Source organism: Triturus cristatus, chromosome 7 (assembly GCF_964204655.1).
Source record: "Triturus cristatus chromosome 7, aTriCri1.1, whole genome shotgun sequence".
Taxonomy (NCBI): Eukaryota; Metazoa; Chordata; class Amphibia; order Caudata; family Salamandridae; genus Triturus; species Triturus cristatus.
The window spans coordinates 279,708,949-279,730,975 of NC_140590.1; the positions used below are offsets into that span (position 1 = coordinate 279,708,949).

General features: G+C 43.6%; 1 protein-coding gene across 2 annotated transcripts in view; it reads right to left on the minus strand.

Moving 5' to 3' along the window:
* LIN7B (lin-7 cell polarity scaffold B) overlaps window positions 1-22,027 on the minus strand; it is a 71,095-nt gene that overhangs the window by 25,256 nt on the left and 23,812 nt on the right. For both annotated transcript variants that reach the window (XM_085616265.1, XM_085616266.1), the window contains 3 exons: window positions 18,701-18,819; window positions 16,815-16,886; window positions 11,427-11,636 (listed from right to left, as the gene is read on the minus strand). In XM_085616265.1, coding sequence (XP_085472391.1) covers window positions 11,427-11,636; window positions 16,815-16,886; window positions 18,701-18,819 — 401 coding nt within the window. The remainder of the gene's footprint in view (window positions 1-11,426; window positions 11,637-16,814; window positions 16,887-18,700; window positions 18,820-22,027) is intronic.

A 22,027-nucleotide genomic window follows, 5' to 3' on the forward strand; every position in this document is an offset into this window, starting at 1 on the left:
CTTTTGAGATTGGTGAAGAGTTAAAGAGAGAAAATTAAACATCTTGCGTTTGTGTTCCCAAATATATATAGCAAGTGCTCTCAGTGGGAAACAAGAAGCACAGGTCAGCACCCAAAGAATTAAGCTGCTGATGGCAGGTTCCACTGTTAGTAAGTCTGGCAGTTGCAGAGATGATTTTGAAATGTATAAGGTGCATGTCCCCAAGCTATGTAATGGGACCACAGCAAGATATGGTGCATTCTGAAAAGTCACATATTACATTACACGTAGGATAGCTCAGGGATTAAAGTGACTGCCACACAGATCTTCTTGTAATCTGCAGGCAACAGGTCCCTGTCCCTGTAACATAGATCAGAGCATTAGTTTGCTGCTAGCTGCCGGGCTGTGCGTAACCTTCATGACATAGATCTGAATCCTCACAAAACCAATTCAGCCATCCATCCTTCCAAGGTCGACAAACTGAGCATAATTAAATATAGTCATAACAACAGCTATTTTGAATTGGGAGTAGGACATAGTAGCCACTGGGACATTTTTTATGCATGACACCTTTAGCCAGTCCGGCCAAATTAGGCAACAACAACATATGTATTCTGACACCTGAAAGTATTTTTTGGGGCTCACAGAAAGGTAGTGTTAAGGAGTAGTAAGGTTTTTAGGTTTCAGGGAAAAATAGCATTAAGAGTTAGAAAGTGTTTTAAGGGTTACATTAAATGGTAGTAAGGAGTTTCTAGGGTTCAAGGAAGTTAAGACTTAGATAGGGTTTCAAGGGTTCAAGGATAGGTAGCATTAAGGAATAGTAAGAGGTTTGTAAGGTTCAGGGAAAGATAGTTTTAAGGGATTTTTAGGGTTCAGGGAAGGGTAGCGTTATTGGGTAGTAAGGGGCTTTTAGGGTTCGGGGAAGAGAACAGCAGCTTTAATCAGCAATAATGGGTGATAATGAGTATTTATGCTTCAAGGAAAAATAGAGTTACGGGATAGTAAGGGTTTTCTTATGGTTCATGGAACTGCAGCGTTAACGAGTAGTAAAGGTTTTTAGGGTTCCGTTCATTGTGGCGTTACAGCAGGGGTCTCCAATCTTTCCAAAACTGAGAGCTACTTCTAATCATTAAACACCACACTGAGCTTCTGTCCAATATAAGGATATGATAATGGTACACAAAGGCCAAGTAACTTCGATGCCACCTACGGATTACCACAATTCCGCTCCAGTGTGCATACACTACTAGCAGTACATGATTTGTATTGTAAAAGATTTACATGTGGGATTCCCAAAAGTTAATTTTATACCTTTTCTGTTGTGTATGGATCAGCTCTAAGAGGTGAGTGTCTCACTGGGGCGTATACCAAACTTTTCATGCAATATAGACGATGGCACTGCTCTCCTTTTGTGAGTGAGAGCCCAGAGTTCTTCCTAGGTCTGCCTAATTACCCAGAAGTCCATTAGCATTTACATTGCCTTCTTAACTAGGACTATTAGTAAACATATAAATAAACATATCTCTGCAGTCCACCCTCACCTGCGACACACACACATTATGCCTGCCAGCTAATTATGATACACAAATTAATGCATGAACAGATTGTTTTCAGAAGCCAAACACCCGTAAAGAAAAGAAGGAAATACATAAAGGCAGAAAAAAGAGAGAAATACAGGAACGAATGAAAGGAAGAAAAGAGGAAAAATGAGCAAGGAGGGTAGGAAAAAAGAAAATGAAAGAATTTGTGAGAGGAAGTAAAAGGGAGAGAAAAGAACAAGGGAGGACAAACACAGAAACAGAGAGAAAGGAAGAGAGGGAAAGAAAATGACAAAAAAAGAGATGAGGAGAAAGAGACCAAAAGGTAGACAAAGAAAGAATAGAGGATGAAAGGAGTGAAACAAAAACAAAGGCAGAAAGAAGGAAAGAAAGAAAGGAAGAATAGAAAATGAAGAAAAGAAGCACCAATTACAGAGAAAAGGAGAGCAAGAGAAAAAAGGAGAGAACAAAAGAAGAAATAAGCAGAGGAAAATGAAAAAAGCCAAAAATATAGAAAGGAGAAAAAGAAATATGAAAGAAAGAAGAGAGAAAAAGAAAGAGGAAGGCAAAAGAAAACAGGAACAAAAGAGAGCAGACAATTAAAAAAATGAAAAACCTAAGAAAGAAGGATAGATCAAGTCGAAAGATACAAAAAGAGGTAAATGAATAAGAGAAATAGAATAAGAAAAAAAGAAGAGGAGAGAAACAAAAAACTTGAGAAAGAAACAGAAAAAGGAGAGAAAAGAGAGAACGAGAAGAGTAAAAAAAGGTAAAAACAAGTAGATTAAGAGAGAGAAAGAAAGAAAGAGGACAAAGAAAAACTGAACAAGACAATACAAACAAGAAATAGAAAGTTTGCAGGAACGAGAAAACAAAAAAGAGCAACAGGAAAGAAAGAGCAGAGAAACATCAAACGGAGAATGTAGAGAATAAAAGAATGGAGAGGAAAAAAGAACAAATGAAAGAAAAAGAGGAGGAACTGGGTTAAGAAAGGAAGAATAATTAGAGTAAAACAGAACAAAAGAGAACGAAATATGTTTTAACAAGAGGGTGGGGTGCCTTTTTCTGCACTGTCAGCTTCCCTGGCCTAACAGAACTGGGCCCATGGTGTTTAAAATGTTGCTTAAGCCGGTGGGCAGCTGTATTTTTTCAAACAAGCAGACAGGCATTTTGTTGTTAATTGTTTAGTTTAGGTTTATTCACTGGTTTTCACGGGGACACTTTTTATAATTGTCTAAAGAAACTGTCATTTTTTGTTCGGAATGTATATTGTGAAATTGTTTTCTAAAACTTCTTCATTGTAGATATAAAGAACAATGTTTTTTACCAAATTTCTAATGTGTATGCTCAACTTTTCTTTCTGACGTCACGTTTAACCCTCTTTTTTTATTGCCATTTGGGCTTTATATATTATATATTTGGTTATTAATCCATATGAGCCATTGTTTCTGTTTAATAATCGGTATAATAAAAGGCCTCCGGAAGGTTCTTGACGTGCTTCCAGTATCTGCTAGGAAAACCTTAGTCCACGCACTTGTCACCTCTCGTCTGGACTATGGGAATGCCCTCTATCTGGGCACCAGCAGTAAAAGCATGCAGAGGCTACAATATATTCAGAACGTGTCTGCCCGCCTTGTCCTGATGCTTCCTAGGAGAGCCTCGTCTAAAGATGCACGATCTACTCTACACTGGCTCCCAGTTAAAGAAAGAGTCTCATTTAAGGCCCTCTGCACTAGTCACCGAATCCTGCTAGTGAAGGGCCCGATCTATCTCCACAACCTTCTGTCCCCCTATACGCCCTCCAGGGCCCTGCGATCCTGGGGCGAGGGTCTTGTTCAAGTCCCTGCTATAAAAAGAACAAGAATGGGGGGACGATCTTTCCGCTACCTAGCAGCTAAACAATGGAACGCTCTCCCCTTGGAACTGCGGCTGGAACAATCCAAAACCAAGTTCCGAAGAAAACTAAAGACCTGGCTTTTCCAACCATAGAATCCTTCCGAGCCCTTATCTTCCCGGCCTCCTACCACGTACCAGGCTGCTCCAATTGGCCGCAGCGCGGAGACACACTAGTTAGTGTAACCATGCGCTTTATAAACTTCTTTATTATTATGTACAGCATTGTAGTAGCATCTGTTTGATTTAAGTCAAGCACTGTTGTAGTAATATCTAGACTTGATAAGGCGCTCTCTCAACTTGATAAACAAATAGTTCCAGATCTTGGAGGGTAAGCACTTTTTCGGTGGAAGCACACAACTTCTGCCCAAAGAAGACTCCTGTCAATCAACATGTGGATGGAGTCAGGGCTTTAGCGCTCCTGGTGCCCAGTGCGACAGTCTTTGTTGGTGCCCCAACAAAAACCTCCTTCTCCACGGATTCCCTCACTACCAAGCTCCACCAGTGCCCTTCCCTAACATGCATTTGTATTATAGCGCTACTCGTACCATTCTGGGATGTCGGAGCACTTTACATCACACACACATTATAAAGAACCAATGAATCGTATGTGTCTATAGGCAATGTCACATAAGACAATGTTGGTTACAAGGAATAGGAATCACATGTAATTCATATTAGCAGGCAGTATAAGAGTGTTTTTGATCTGGAGAAGCACAAACTAAGGATTGCTTTATTAATAAGAAAGTATTTATATTCAAATGAACCCTTCTTAGCAACAGTAGGATAATGAAAGACTGAGGAAAAAACATAACATTATAACATATATCGTTATAGGTTGCATGCAGCTCTTTGATGACAGTTCATAGGTCACTGTGCTTTATTAGGGTTGTAACTTGAGGACTGCAAGTAACAAAAAGATTTTTGTGACAAAAACAGAAAACCACTGAGCGACACACATAAAATAAAGTTTGGTGATTTGTATAGTACACGTTCTTTGCAGCAACCCTCTGTGCTACATTATCATGAGTGGAAGCTGGCACTAGACAAAACTCCGTTTTCTCTCCAGGAGGAACATAAATCACCAGAGTTATCTTGGCATTTGTATTGTTGCCTGAAAACTGCTGGACGCCCAAGAAACTCTGCAGCAGGTGCTTTTTTACGCTGGGGTTATTTCTGAACACAGCATCCCCCTAGGTGAGCGCCAGGTGCAGTTGCACCGGTCGCACTGCCCTAGAGCCAGCCATGGATAGAGCCAAAACCCCTTTCTGTAGTACTCCTGAAAACTCTTTATGTATTGATCATACAAGGACTGTACTGTCAAGCCAGAGCTTTGAACGGGGTTTTAAAAACTCCTATTCAAGTGGCAACTGTGATGCTTAATTTCTTCGTATCTGCTTGGGCTCTGTTGAGTTCAAGATTATGGCAAGTTGTATGGCTTAGTCTGCAAACATGATCCCAGACATAGCTTTGAATTATTCTATCACATGCTTTGTATCCAGCAGAAGGGAGGTACATTATATTTGCTTTAGAATGACTGCTATGCCGTGTCAGATGTCAATTTTATGCTGAACAAAGCACCCAGGGAGCTCTCTGTGCAGGAGGCACCAGAATGCTTCCCCGCTCCCTTCTCCCATGCAACTTTGCAGTCTTGCTTTGTGTTTTAGTGACGTTAGCAGATGCACAGGCTAGCATTGGTTGCTGACTGCAGACTTAAGCAAAGAGCATTATGTTATGCCCTTCAATAGCTTGCTGATTTGGGTTGTTTAGGCCTACCCTACCAGACAGTGCAAGCTGTCTTGCTGAGAAATACATATTGTGGGCTTACCAAGTACGTACAGTGGCTAGGGCCCACCCATTGCTTACCACTGGCTGGCGTTCCTGTCACTCTCATTTGGTTGCCTCTTATTTGATGGCTTATTTATCAATCTTCTGTTTGCCCCATCTATGAAGCACTGCCTCTTTACCATCTTGTTGGTTAGCTAGCTTCAATGCTTCCTCTGCTCGGTTTTAGAAAACTACTTTTTTGCTTTTTGTCTAAACACGCCATGAGAGTGCATATGCTTTCAAGGTGTCTCCCTCGTGCGATTTTCTCCCCTCAACTCTCTCTGCCCATGAGCTTTTCTCCCTCCACCCGCACTCAAACTGCTCTCTCTCACCTGTGTGCTTTTGCCACCTCCCTGGCACAGAACATTGCTTTCTTTTGCTCGTGTTCTCTCCCTCTTGTTGAGTCTCCCCCACCCGCCTTCCTTGTTGCTTCTCCTGCGTACTCTATGTACCTTCACCTCTTCCCCCTCCCCAACCCGCTCCCACAACCCTCATCTATTTTTTGTTGAAAAAGTGATTTTATGCTAACTTGAAAAAATTCTGCTTCCTTATTACTTTTTAAAATTTACCAATCCATCTCATATCGGTAAATAACCTTTTGCCTGCATGTGTATGCGTATTGAACGCATGTGCATACCTACAAATGTATGCTCTGGCTGCATCATCACATCTTTTTAGGTTTGGCCTGCACAGCACTTGCGCTGTGCTTGTGAAATCTATTGTTTTTAATATAAATCTTAAAAGGGGCTGGCATCACGCCCCCTCGCTTTCTTGGCTTTTATTGGTTCCTGGGCTTGCCACTTACTTTTTCTTCCATTTCGATTGGCTGTAGAATATTTTCTTGCATTGACCAATGCTTGTTCCTCATCTGCGTCTCTTATCAATGTCCTGTGACCAAAACACTGTTAACATCCGCTTTGGTAGAACTCTTTTTCCATAAAGATTGCCTCTTTCTGCTTTTCCATCTTGCAGCAGATTTATATAGAGCAATTTATCACACAGAGAGATTAAGTAATTTGCCCAGAATCACAGGATGTTGCGCTGCCAAGCCTGAGACTTGAACCGGTATCCTCAGCTCTCGATTCAGCTGCTCTGGCCAATGCGCTACATCCTCCAGACTGCTGTGATGCTTGTTTCCCATGGTATTATTTTATGTACTGTGTTGACGTACAGACTGTTTACATGCATTTGGGGTACATATAAACAAATTCTTTCTTATTATTTGTTGTTTAAATTTTGCCCTTGCGCAACAGGTTTCTCGATAAGACAGTGATACTCACTGACATATCTTGTATTGTTCGCTTAACAATGGCGCTGAATTTAGTGCTATAGCCCGTTCTTTTCTTTCCTTTCTGCTTATGACATCAAAACATAGGTATTTAAATCTTCCAATATGGTGACTATCGCAGACACCATCGGGAAAGAGTTAGACACGTTTGGAAACTGTTGCGCGGTGAATGCATGATAAGATCAAAAGTTCCTTTCAAATTGCATTATCATATGAGAGGGTCGTGCATGTCAGAACTGTTATAGATGAAACTAATGGGCACCTATTGTTACGATATACACAAACTTGTATATCAGCCCACAATTGCATGTTAACCCCTTCGCTGCGGCGGGAATTCCGCCGCAGCGCTGGGGGGTGCGGGGGGGGCAGCGCGGTGGCGCTGTGCTCATGACGGAGCCACTCCGTCATGAGCCACGGTTGAGCTGTGCTCATGACGGAGTGGTTCCGTCATTACTCCGCCCAGTTGCATTGTCCCCCCGCACAGGCGGGGAAACAGTGCCGCGTGGGCGGAGCGGCCGCCAACGGTCGCGGCATGACGGAACCGCTCCGTCATGAGCACGCGGCAACCGTGGCTCATGACGGAGCGGTTCCGTCATGAGCGGGGAAGGGGTTAAAGACAGTGCTTGCGTTTGTTTTTCTTCTGTCTCTAACCACTTATTCACGTGAGAGCATCATACATGAGATCACCTTTTTTAAATTTCATGAGCATTTCTTGTTTAAACTTACATCTATAAAAATGCATTAACATGTTGTAGATGTGATTACGTTTGCCACGAGCACCACGGGCCTTCTACGCACGCACAGTTTCAACCGCTCCCAATATTATGGAAGCACGTATTGGTGTGTGGGTTGCACCACGAGTTGTTTTCGGTTCTGTTTAACAACAGATTAAATATATACGTCCTTTCACCTCTAGCCGAGAACCTAATCACAGACTGATGTTCACCACGGAGTCTCTTTACAAAGGGTTGTGAGTAGGTCATAGATACACCCAAGGACCTATCTATGAACCTAAGACTTGTGCCTGAAGTTCTGGTTCCATTTCCATAATTTTATTTATTTCATAGGTTAATACTTTAGTATGCTTGGTTAGAATCTGGCAATTTATCAACAGCACTATTAAACCGTGTTCACAAATTGTAATACCATCACCTGAAGCGTTGGCTTACTGATGAGCGGGTAACGCACTAATCAACTGCAGCCCTGGGCCCACTGCGCCGCTTTCCTCAGCGTTAGTCATGGTAGACTCAAAGCTGGTTATTCTATGCACCTTTTTACACCCAGTCAAAAGTGACATGTATCACAGTATAAATGTCAATGGGTAACCTAAATGAGTTGGAAGCTGGCATGTTTGGATTCGTTTGAATTTTTTTGCCTTTCCAAGCTGGCTATGTGGCATGTTCTTTCTTCACTGCTCTATTACCTGCAACAAAACCTCGCGCCATGCCCCATTCGGACAGCAAACCAAATATAGTGATAACTGTACATTTAGAACCAGCCATTCATAAATGGATTGCAGTGTGTGCTCCACTTGTGCGGTTCACTCACGTGTGTGCGATGTAAGCCTTTTAATCTTGATTCGTTGAACACATGATGTCCAGTCAGCATGGGGGCGCGAAATCGCTTTATTTTATTCTAATGAATGTTCAATGAATTCCAGAAATTTTTGTGAAAGTATGCTTCATAGCAACATGTAGATGTCATTTATTTTCAGCATCCAAACTTTATCAATGCTTCCAACTGCCTCTTGCTCAGCAAGTGCACCCTGTCAATGTTCACACCATTTAGTAAACATGTTATGTCCCTCTGTAAGCTGTCTCTGCTGTCACTTGTCTGAACATCCCACCGCTGCTTGGGAAACTAGTTGATCCCACCGTTCCCTGTCAGCTAGTTACTGCATGCCCTGTGTGCTCCTCCTGTATCTGCCTGTTTGGATTTGTTAAGCTCCACCATATCCTGTTTATGAATATGTATTGTCCTAACGGCCAGACGTGCATACTTAAAAAACATGACGGCTTGCAAAGAAAAATCCATGAACCCGGTGCACATAAGCCTACTGGATCCAGTTGCTGTCATGTGTTTTGGACTGAATGCAAACCCTTCCCTCTTCTATACCTGCACTACCCTTTTCCTATCCAACTAACAAACTCACATGTCCACCGCTCAAATTAATTTCATATTTCCCTATACTAGTTCTCCTCTAATTCTCTTTGGGTTCCGGAGTAGCGTGCGTCTTGCCGAAAAAGCGCTTTGATACTTCGTCGGGGGTCCTAAGCGCTATGTAAATACAATTATAATACAATTAAAGCACACTGCCTGTCTTGCTCTCTGACTTTCGAGTAAAACTAAGTACGCACCGTTTTTCTCTTGAGCTGCCCTGCAGTGCCACCTGCTGATCAATTGCTAGCGGTGGCCTTGGTGGCATTGTCTCCAGTTAACCATACCCCTACATCAATCAGTCTTTACAACTATACTGATGAATTAGGCTGTTGGTCACAGATTTTGGCAGTCTTTCCGTTCATTTATTTTCTGTCCTCACTGAACACTCTATTGAAACCAACGTGTGCTTGCAGTCTCCGTTCAACAACAGTCCCTCCGCCCGCTCTTTCAGACCACTGCATTATCTGCTTACTTCCGGTTTCAACACTAACAACTTCATTCCCATCAATCCCATGGTATCGAACAGAGCCCCTTCCTCACCGTTTAACTGCCTTCTCTCGTGGATGCAAAGTGCCCGTTCCAATGAGTTACTCGTCCTACTCTGAATAGAAACGGGTTTGTGGCGGTTTCCCGGGCTGCCGGACTCTTGCCCCGCGCATTGTGGCCATCTTCTGCCTCAGTTCCTCTCACCGCTGAGTTTCATCATGGCGATTAACACTTTCAATTCCTTAACAATCTGTGCCTATTTTATCTGCTGCTTTACGCAGCGCAATCTCGGCCCGAAGGCACGGGAGCTCTTTGCCTTTAGCTTCTCAGAAGAGCTTTGGGTCGACTTTGCGCTGTATAAAAAAAGCCTCTCTCTGCTGGTTTATTAATTGCTTCATAATGCTCATTGCGAGTGGTGCAATGAGAGACAGTTTTTCTTACTTTTAACAGGGATGAACGAGAAGAAATATTCTTTATGTTCAGACACATGTGAAATGGACAGAGGACACAGACAGTAAATGATAAAAACATGAACTTATTTATTCTTTTCGATCTGCAATGATCATGTCATTCTTTAATGGCGATGTGGTTTTGTTGTGGTAAATGTTTTGTGTTACAAAATTAGAGCAAACGTCTATGAGTGAGCCTGTGTTTCCAACATCTGTATGTCAGGTAACTTGATTGACTGCCAAGAACAAAGGCTGGTGCTTTCCAGGCCACGAAAAGGCCCTGAACATCTCTGTGCCCTGCCCCAGTGACAGCCCTGCGAGATATTCACACTGCCTTTTATCCTCACCTCCAGAGCTTTCAAACCTGCTGCCTTATAAACAGCCACCCACAACATGAACTAGCACAGACACTTACAGGTGACCCACTTCATTGTATAAAATAGTGTATGTTTTATATTATTTACTCTTTTTTCCAGGTCTCTTCTTAATGCGGGGTGAGAGCCTTTCATAGCTCTTTGCAAGTCTAGTTCATGATCTTGCTCGAGTATGGCACGCATATCACACGTGCATGGCGACTACATGTTTTATTTCCTTTGTCCTCCACCATTTACCTAATCTCACCACATTATATTACCACCAGTTACTGCACAATAGATTGACTCTCTCAATAAACAAGTCATAACACTTTTATGGAGTTTCAGTAACTTATATTGCACAACTGCTCGTCAAGCTAAATCTTACACCAAAAAATGTATATTAATCACATCGGTGAATCCTAAAGCATTTATAAATGCTTGTTTTTTTACTCTTGCCACCGCAGCTGCAATGCTGTGCATCAAGGCTAAAAACATTACCAAAGCCAAAAGGTCTTATAAGACAAGCCCTATTGGCTTTGCCAATGCTTGTTTTATGAGGTGCTGCTGCTGGCTTGTTCATAAATGGATGAGTCACCACTGATTATTTTTATTGTAACATCCACATCCATCAATTTATTTTAAAAGCGAAAGAACTGAAAACTGCAATATAACAATCGAAAAGAAATAAATCCTTCATACGGTAACAAAAAGGCAGTGTTGAAATCCGATAAAGGGCTTTACTAGTGGCATGTGGTACGTGGGTGGGATGTTTGGGATAGACTGTGCAAGTTTTTGTTTTCTATTTGTTCAGGGGGGGGGGGGTTATTACTATCTCCTGTACATGTTTGTGGGCTGTTTAGGCCTTGATTTATTGCTAAAATCCAATAAGAATTGTCTTGGTAAAAAATGCAGTGTTCAGGTTTCAACATACACTGTAACGAATCGTTTATCTGAGAAAAACAATAAAAATGATTGTTGGAATGATTGTCTTTATCTCCAGCGTGGTCCAGTCCATTGGTTTGTCTGGCATGCCAATCCAAACAGACACCAGCCGTATGCAAAATGTTTAACTTTTTATAAAAGATGGAAATTACTTTAAATATTTTCTTAATTGTTCAGGCATTTGTACAGAACTGGCCAAAACAAGTATTTTTGAAGGGGCCGGATCACCTTTATTGAGCATTCAGACGCATTGAATGTAGACTTACATGCTTGCATTTTTAACTTCCCTGCTTGCCAAGACTACAGTAAGATAGTTTGCCCCTACCATCAGGACCCTTAAATTAGAATTATAAATGACTACGTCCTCGAAAATTGGGGAATATGTCTATGACTCCATTTCCCCTTGCAGCGGAAACATGGAACTACCCATATTTCCTGAGAGCATGGGCAGATGGGCAAGCTGTGGCGTGCAAGTGCACAAGACCTTGCGAGGAGCTATGGTACTCACCACGCCGTTGACAGACAGCAACTGGTCTCCTCTCTTCAGCCCTCCGTGCCGGTCGGCAACTCCCCCAGGAATGATGCGAGAGATGTAGATGGGGGAGTTCTGCTCTTTGCCTCCCATGATGTTAAACCCCAACCCTTCATCGGTTTTGGGGAGCTCCACCACGCGCGGGTGGGCATGGCCTTCACTGGCAGCAAAGGCGGCAACTGTAGCCTGAGGTATAAGCAGGGAGAGAATAGAAGCAAAGATGGTCAGAACTCAGGCAACAATGTGTACTTAAGTAAACCAATTATTTAGACTTTAGCAAAACAAATGTCAGTGTGGGGCCACCATATGTATGCATGTGGTATTTGTATAGCACAGACGTAGCTGTAAGGTAGCAAGGCAGAGATACAGTCAACAAGTGGTTGGAGAGATATTTGGATTCTCAATAGTAAAAGGTGACTTTACTTCATTATGATGTAGTGTTCTTTAAAGAGATGTGCTTTCAGCTCTTTCCTAACTTGGGGTAGGTCCTGATGGATACAGCGATGCTGTTCCAGTTGCTCAATGCATAGATGGGGAAGGCCTGTTGCCTTTTTTCGTTCTGTTTTTGCACTTCTTCATTTACAATCTGATGGATTCCTGGTTGTGGGTTTTCTAAGAGATGCCAGAGATCTATTGTTAGCCAGATAGCCAGGGGTGCCGGTCGTGATGGCTTTGTAGATTTAGCCAAAGGGTTTGAGAATGGTGTGAGCCGGAAAGGTTAGACTAATTGATAACGTTTGCTTTGGCATGAAGGATGCCATCAAAGGGGTCATAGTGGAGGCTGGTACGGCATGGCTCAAGGCATTGCCACCATCCAGATGCAAGAGTGCTGAATTGCAGTTCTAAAGTCACTCTCTAGGAAGAATGGTTTTATTTTCTTTACTTTAGACAGTTGGTGCCAGGCTGGCTTGGTTTTCTTGGTGATATGTACCATTAGGATGAAGTCGTCCATTTAAAATCAATTGACTTGTCACTTTGTGGTATTCCACTGTGAGAGTGCACTAAGGCCTGCTAACCAGACTTCAGTGCCAGTGCCCTGACCCGAAAGTATATGTTGACTTGGCTGTACCCATTTGGAAATGGTTAACTAATCTGTAAGTTCTAGGAAATGGTACCCTGATATCCAGATCATATAAGTTAGAGGGGTACTCAAGGACTGATTGTGCCTCCCTGGAGGTCCTAGGAGTAAAACATGTCCCCCATGCCACACCTGCAAACTGGTAGAGCAGTTGTGTACTGCTAGCCAGACTTTGCCATTGAAAGCAATGACAAACGCACACAAAACGGAACTTATGTTCCTGGGCAAAAATTCTTCATCTCCCTCTTCTTTCACGTGGCCACCCTGTCTCGGCCCCATGCCCATTCCTAAGCCCCAGGTTAAAAGTCTTGGGGTGTGGCTGGATAACACTCTCTGCTTCAACCATCAAGCCACTAAGCTTTCTGCCACCTGCTTTGGACTAATGCGGATGCTCAGGAAGATCCTCCCCTTATTACCTTTCCAAGCAAGGAGAATCATGGTGCAGGCCCTGATTCTATCGCGTCTGGACTACGGGAATGCTCTCTATTTGGGTGCCCCCCAGTCCACTCTCCACAAACTCCAAGTGATCCAAAACTGTGCGGCGCGTCTACTGCTTCAGATCCCTCGTAGACACTCCGCTAGGCCTGCTTTGAGACATCTCCACTGGCTGCCCATACAAGCCAGGATTCACTTTAAGGCCCTATGTCTGGCTCACAAGGCTCTATGGAAATCAGGACCCCCCATACTTCAATCTTTGATCACTCCCTATCATCCTGCCAGAACCCTCCGCTCCAGCTCTGCCTTTCTTGCTACCTCCAAAAAGGTCCAAAGATCTAGATGGGGTGGGCGATCATTCTCTTTAAATGCTTCCAACCTCTGGAACACCCTTCCTTCTGTGCTCCGGGGTGAACCCGACCTGCTGACATTCCGGAAACTTCTTAAAACACATTTTTTCCTCTCAGCATAACAGTACAAACCCCTCGCATTACAGTTCTCGGCTCCGCAAAGCGCTAGGAGGCCTCAGGGTAGCTATGCGCTATACAAATGCGACTTCATTCATTCACTTCCCCATGACATGTATGTAAGTCACCCCCTTGGCAGGCCTACCGAACCCTAAAGGCACGGTGCAATCAGTAGCGGCTCGTGGAGGGAGTTCGGTGGGGGCAGTGAGGCGGGCAGGGGAAATGTAAACACCGGAATATGGATGAACGGAGGTAAGTACACATTTAAATAAATTAAATGAATTTCGTTGCGCGCGCTGCATCGCAAAATGCCCCACCGAACTCCCTCTACGAGCCGCTACTGGGTGCAACATATGACACAAACATGACATGTAATTAAAATGTCCTGGCAATAAAACATGCAAAACAACAGTTTTACTGTGGAAAGACTTGGTCGACCAATTGGCGAGTACAGGGTTACACGCTGACCCCTTAGCTGTGCTAACTCCAAAGTAGGCACTCCAAAGTATAAAACAACTCTTTACATTAAACTCAACTTGTAACTCAAGTCACAATGAATGTAACTTGTTGCAGCATGCAAATTTAACAAAACTCCCAATTTGTTGCGTTTAAAACTCCTGTGCCTTCCAGGGCACACATGCTCCATGAGACAGCTATCTGCCCTCCTTGAGAGACATGCCAAGACTCCCAGGAAGAAGGAAATTAGGGATTGCAGGCCAGGGAGGTGTCACCTCCCTCCTGCAGGAAGCCACTCAGGTATTAGCTCTAAAAGGCAGCCTTCAAAGGTGAAGCCGCCTTTGAAGAGCAGATGTGTAACTCAGGGGGAGGGCTGCTCCATTGTTGAGGTAGACAGGCTGGCAAGGGATGCAGAGAGGAGAAGCCAGCTGCCAAACCTTTCCCCCCAGGGGCGTGTAGAACTGAGGCAGCCACACTCCAGGGGTGGCTAGTTAAGTCTGGACACTGAAAAAGGGGGTTGTCATCCTGGGAGTGGGCAGATTGGTGCTCCTGGAGATAGCCAGATGTCACACTCCACAGGAAGGGGTCGCCAGGTGGGAGGGAACCTGGTAGCACATTGGCTCCAACCACACCCTGCCCTGAGGGCACTTTCCAAGCATTAGGAGGGCACCATTGGCAGCCAGACCTCAGAACTCGACCGACTTGGAAGAAGGATAGAAAAAGGACTGCCCTGCTGCACAGAGGGGCCAGCAAAGAGCGGCTTCACTGACGAGGACTGCACCTGGTGTCTAGCAAAGAGAGGGGCTGTGCCTGCCATGTCCTACTCAAGAAGAAGCCGTCTTCATAGCCCACTCAATCCAAGGGAACTCAAAGGGCTAGCTGAGTGGCCTGCTGGGGCAAGTTAGTAGCCCAAAGTCATGAAGCTGCTTCTTCGGCTGCCGTGTAGAACCAAAGGCCAAGACCTGATGCACAAGTTGGACTCGATTTCGCTGAGATGAGGAGTACTGTCTCAGAAGGCAAGTTATTGACTCAGAAAGGAATGGCCTGTGACTGAAACAATGGTCAACTGGTAGTCCAATGACAACTGGACTTTGTCCAAACCAGAGATGCATGGGAAGTCGACCCTGCAACCAGGACCCCCTCACCATCTTTGTGGACCAAGGAATCCCTGCAGGAAGAGCACCATAGATAAAGTACCTGGAACTGCTGGAAGACTGCTACTTTAGGGAAAGTAACTGTTCGTGAGGGACTTGCTGGCCCCCCTGACTGAACTTTTACAGTGCAATACAGTACACTCACTCGGCCCTTTCCCCTCGCCAGTGATGTCTTGGGGATAACTAGTATTGCCTAAAGGTAGGGTTGCCTAGTCCTGTACGCTCTCTGCCATTTGCCGCTAATTAAGCATGCTGATAAGGAGATTACAAGAACGCGCTGTCTCCCCAAAAACATTTGTTTTTGCAATGACAACATTCCTTTGACACGAGAAGCAATGGTAAAGACAGTAAGGTTCAGCAACGATCGGGACTGCTGCCCAGTCACCCCCAGCCCCTGACCCCCCTAGCTCCCCACGACGAATAACCCCCACTGCTGTCTTGAAAACCAGGAGGATTTGGACTGCTTAAGCCTTGACCATAAAGCACGCAGACTATGGGGCGAGCCAGTGCAGGCACGAGCCTGGCTGGGCCTGCTCTGACTCAGCCCATGGTCCCATGGGACTGACTGCTGAGCCAAATCCAGCCGCCCCAGCATCCCTGTCCTCGGGAGGTCTCCCCTCCTCATACTCCCACCTTAGTCCTTCAAGTTCGATAACGAAGCTAGTTCTGCATCCGCAACCAAATCTTAAAAATGTGTGACATTGAGGAAATATCTCCTACTGAGAAGTAAGTTGAGAGAAGTGTGTATCTGTCTACAGTCTGTACCATGAGAACATTACTTGGTGGGCCTCCGTGTCTTCGCTGCACACGCTTTGCACTACAGGTAAAGTGCCTGCACTTTTAATACATTCTGTTTGCTAACTCATCTATACCACAATGAATTATCTTTCCTGCTAGTTCTGTTGAGGCTTAATCCTACTAGTTGTGCCTAACTTTATTAGAGATAGATCTACACCTGACTTATCATGTGATTTGTATATGATGCTGGAATCAACCCACCGTGCCCAGACTGATCCTTTAGTATGTTCAACCCAGTGCCAAGCCTGTGGTAAGCACCACAACTCCCATCTGTGGTAAGCACCACAACTTCCGTCCTGCAACCCGCAACCCCAGGATGCGCACCTCCCCACATAGATCCCCCGCAATCCTGATGCCTTCGGAGCCCCACATAATGCCCACAAATTGCAAACTTCAAAGCACCACCAAGCCAGCCCTAAAGCCAACACCCCAGCCCTACTATCCTCACACATCATCCACCTACTCCCCCGCAAGTCTTATACTTCAGTTTTTTTACTTATAAGATCCCAAAGGCGAGACCTATTGGCTATGCCAATGCTTGTTTTAACATGTACTGTTTTTTTATTTATTTTACATATTTAACAGATTACTCATATAGCCCTATTTATGTCTATATGCATATACAATCTAAGGGGAGAGAATGCGGCATCCGAAGCGCATGAACATGGCCGGAGATGTGACATAACGTTAGGAAAGAAACTACACCAAGAACAACTGCAAGGAGAGTGGCACCGCCGGGCTCGTATGTAAATTCAATATTGAAATCCAGACTTAGACCTTTGTAGGGTGGTACTCTCTTAAAGGGACAGCATGCCAGGTGTTCAGCCCTCACTTCTGAACTTATTCAACATCTTTAATATGTATGCCAGAGAAGGAACCCTAAAAGTGTCTAAACTGAAAGTTATCTGAGCGCCCGGAGAGCTCTTCGATTTGAGGTATAGACCATGTAACTTCAAAACAACGCTGATAGATGTACCTTGGCTGTGGCATGGGCACGTATCTCTGCACTGCCATTGACATCCAGGGTGTCATACAGCTGCTCATAAACCTGGAAATACAAAATCAGTGACATTGGGAAATAAGCCATCAGAAACACAGAAGCATCATTAAGGTAGCAAATAGAAGTGGAGTCCTCAACTTGTTGACCATTTCTTAGCCAGGATCTGACACTTTGTCGACAGTAACTCTGGCACCACCCAACCTACCCTCGCACCAACCCTAAACAGACGGGTGGAACCCCAATCAAACCAAGCACCAGCCTCATTCTGACCCGCCGAAACTCAACCTATCACTGTATCATCAACCTAAACTGGAATCTGACCAAGGATTCTCAAACCTAGGACCAGTCACCACATTTAACACAGTGCTGCACTCAACTTACTAAAAAGACTGAACCCAACCAATGTAACCAGGAATGCCCTGACAAAAGTTGATTCACATAGTCTATTTCAGGTACACCTTAACCTGGTATGACAATACCCCCACCCAATTTGAATGCACCCCTAGTAAATACGATGATGTCCCAGTTTAACTAACTCGCACCATAAACTAGTCCAGTACAACTCAGCCTAACCAGATGACACTTATCTCTTTAGACCATCCCAACCTTACCTGGAAACCTAATCTAAACAAGTACCACTTAATCTAACTAACTCACCTATCTTTAATGAGAGCAAAATGAACCTCTTTCTCTGAGGATCATCAGGCTAGCGAAAAAAAACACATGCCTGACTACTGATTCATATGTATACAGCCAGGTTCAGAAATACTTAAGCCTTCCGCTAACTTTTTTGAAAAGCATAACTTTGTAAAGCATCTGATCTTTTTATTCCCACTACTGGATTTTAGATCAGGCAGGAAGGAAACTGGTGGGAAATTAAGCTGCTGCATGTGCTGCGCTGGGGTAGAACCACTGGCCACATGTTGTGCAACTGCCAAGGCCTGGTCTACAGATATGGGAAGCACTTTGCGGCCTATTATTATTAGTATGGGTTTCAGGAGGAGATCTGGAGATATAGCGACGCAGTTTTAGCATGCTTGACTAGTGGCAATTAGCATTTGGTCAGTCACTTTCTTCAGTTTATGGACACAACACTGTCATATTTGAAGTAACATGGCCATCAATTTTACCCACCACCAACCTGGCTACTTTATTTTTTTAACTGTTACAATGTATTTATTATCTAATTGAAGACGCTGGCTGTTCACTTAATCTTATTTACCAGTTTCATTAATGTATTTCTCCCCGTATAATCACCATTTTTCAGTTGCTCGAGCCACATGTCAAGGCATGTGTCAATTTCCTTTACGATTTTTTTGTGTGGTTTTAATTCATCAGGCAATTAAGTTATTAACTAATTGAACTAGTTCCTCTAAAAATCTACCAGGTGCCGCATGACCGTACTAGAACACACTGAACTACGCATCAGACACCTCAATCCAACTGAGATATTGCAACCGCACGCAGATCAAGCCAACCTAACCCATCGCTAGACAGCCTTCCCATTCTAACTTGATGGTGAAGTATAAATAACTGTATTCATATGATTCTGCGACAACCCCTAACAGAGCGGTCAACAGTAGCACAGCAAACAGTCAAGAAAAGAAAAAATGAACACAACCGCTAGCTGTATGGTGAAAATGAACATCAGGGCCAAAAAGAACAGTGAAAAGACGACAAGAAGACAAAGTAACAGGCACTTTTGGAATCCAATCAAGAAGACAGAGTTTGAAGGTATACGTTGGAGTGGGATGTAGACAAAGGTAACGTGTGGGGTTTATGAAAATGTTTTTTACGTAAAGCATACAGAGACGGCCAATATGGAGTAGACTGAATGAGATGGTGTTCGTCGGTCACCTGACCTCCCTTATAGCTGAGCAGAACTTGCTCTGCAGGACTCGCTGAAGGGCTTGCAGTTTTTGGGGTGGTACCTCTCCGCTCCGCTGCAGTCGCTCCAGCAGATCTATGGCTCGGGCAACATCTAGCAACAAAAAGGAGAAGGTGAATAGTCAAACATATAGATGGCTATTGCTCTCAACCCAGTGTTATCTGACACTCCCTGGACCCCACATGTTATTGAATTTGGCACACGTCTTAAAATTTGCAGAGTAAATCCCATTATTCTTTGCAGCCTGCAGTGATCTCCTTCATCTGTGATAACGCCTTTCCTAAGTTTTTGGGAATTTCCATGCCCCCCCACCTGTGAGAAATTCCCATGAAATGGAGGTGCCATCCCTCAATGCAGGATATATTCCTTTGTATTTTACCCCACGTCCCCTTTCTGTAGATAAGGAACCACCTCTGTATTTTGCGCACGAGCTGGTGGATTACTGCCATCTGAGGCTCCTAGGGATGCAAGATGCAGTAGATTACTCTGGCTGCACTAAAAGTTACAGTTGTGTGTTGAATATGGCTATCTCCATAGACTGTACCGCCTTTTCTCTATGCCTTGGGCACCACTTGATATAGGACACCAGGCCTAGGTGAGCCTGCAGTCTGCCTGGTGTGGGGGTACGGAAGGTGGTCTAGGGATAAACAGTTCTATAATGAGGACAAGATCGAGGTTAGTGGTGTAATCCACAATATACCCATGCTAGCACCAACACTAAAAAGGACAAACATCTTCATGCTTGTGTGGGGGATGGGGAGAACTGATCAAAATCTCCTTAAACCTATATTAATTAGAGGAATGGGATAATCTAAAACAGATGTGAAAAATAGAGACGGAGGTGACCTGCCTCAAACCAATCAAGTTTTCCATCAACCCGGGATGGTGTTTTCCATATTGGAATCCTGGTGTGTGGACAATCATCTATGGCAGGCTTGAGCCTCTTTAAGCTGGGGGTGTGATTCCAGAGGTGTTGGCAGGACAAAAATGGCACCATGGCAATAAAGTGTTACATAAGCTTGATCTGTGTATAAAAGAGTTACCGAGGACCCTTCAAAGGCACCTATGACCTGTTGCTGGAAATTGGAGTTGTAATCGCCACTTTGGCAGGTTACCAATCCTGGTGGCCCTTCACAAAGTAGTAAATCTGCGCCTGTTTAAGTACTCCTACTATTTATTATTTCTTGAACTTCCCAGTAGAATATATGAAAAACGACTCCAAATTGCAGGAATGTTACTGGGTAACATGCTCCCTGAGCTCCAATTTCTCAAATACATGACTCTTCATAGCATAGATTTAAGCAATGGGAAATGGTGCCCGATTTAGTGTGCACATTTATTTTCTCGATGGTGAAACCAATTGACTCAGTGGAGAAAGCCCTTCCCTACATCTCCAAGTCTGGAAGATCCATCCGTTCCTCTTCCCATTCTGGAAAGAGAGTTACTCAGTCCTTTCATGACCGGATGGGCTTGTGGGTAGTCAAAGCCTTACGAGTCTAACCACACCTTGTTCTCCCCACCTGCATGGGAGCTGCTATTGCAGACGTCTTAAGTCTGGCAACCGCGAATGAAGGCATTTTCAGCCATTAACGTATGCTTATGGTCCAAAGTGCCTTTGTAAACTGCCCCATTGTGTGTTTCTGACCAAAAATATATCTCCCTCCAACTATTGTATGTTAAATTTAATGTGCCTACGTAATGTCAATACATGTAAATAAAAAAAAACACTTGATGTACACAATTCCAAGTCACCTTCCCAATCCCCGATATGCAGTGGTCCTCTGATCCCAAGTTAGGTTTGTGCTATATGATAACCAATTCTAGGTGCCATGAGTTCATCAAGAAGCTGTGCCCAAGACACTACCCGTGTTTGATTACACATTGTATTATTTGTATTTCCGATATTGTTTGTGTAATTCGATGAGTGCCATTATGGTCTTATAATTGTTTATGATTATGTTCTTCTGGCAATACATTTTCTATATAATTTAAACAGTCTGTACATGGGTATCTTTTTTTTTGCTTTGTTTTTAAGTGTTTTTCTTGATCCCCTGTTTGGATTTCAGCGTTATTTTGCCCCAGGTTCAGGTCTTAGGGCTGCCCCTGTCGTTTGTAACCAAGACACTACCCAGGCACAGATATGGAATGACCCTCATTCGCAGTATACATTCCGTAAAATACTAGCTGCGTATCAACTAATCTTTTATCCCCAGTCTTGGTGCACTTTCCAGGATTGCTTACAATCTGGAATGCTTCTTTTTCACATGTGCACAGGCAGTTACGAGATTGAGTTGTAGAACAAGTGGAGTAGGTGAAAAAATCAGAGAAGGGGTCACAGTTGGTTAAAGTGGGTAGGGTGAATTTAATGGGTTGAGGTTGATATAGAGGGTAATGGCAGCAGGGGGAGTAGCAGAGATGCAGATATGAAAGGGGGAGGAGTGCAGCAACTGTAAAGATCTACAAGCCCTATGCGAATAAACTTGTAATTTGTGTGTCACCAGACTGGATTCTAATGATTATGTTTAACATTCAAACTCAAAAAACCCTCTGTGGGTGACTGAGAAAAGCAAAGTAAGCTTTGTAATATGTCCTCATGTATTATTTAGTCAGAGTTTCCAATGGTCTACGAAGAACAGTCAATAGATCTTCAACAGTGTGTGTACAGAGTCGTAAAAACATGAATGTCACAATTCCACCTGCCTGTATCATACACCCCATGTCTATACTCTGGAGAGGATTCCCCATGGGTGATAATGCACCAAAATACCAGGGGTAGCGAAGAGGCGTCACATAACCACCCATTGACACAAGGGCATCATAGGAAGTGAGATCATTGATATGTGTCTCTGCATCCTCCCAGGAACTGATGTTACATGATATTAATACTGATTGCACCACAGTAACTAACATTGCTGAAGTTAAGAGGCGCTTAAACACACAATTATAGAATAACACAACAGTTACATACATAGTTAAATATTCATCTTGTGCACCACCTACATTTTAAATAGGGTGCTGACAGGATAGGAACATTACACATTTCACTATTATTTGTGTGTCATATTATGTTTTTGTTGGAGGAGGAAAATGCAGTACCACAAAGACAACAGTAAGAAGGCAAATTATTTATAACACTGTCATGATTTAATAGTGAATTACGAAAGCATAAAATGGACTGCTAAATTACAAGAAGAAAAACAAAAAGATTTTTTTAAAACAATAGTGATTTTGTACAGCTGTATTTCTTGATGCAGACCATATACTGAATGTGAACTGTGTTATTGACTTATACTATTCCTTA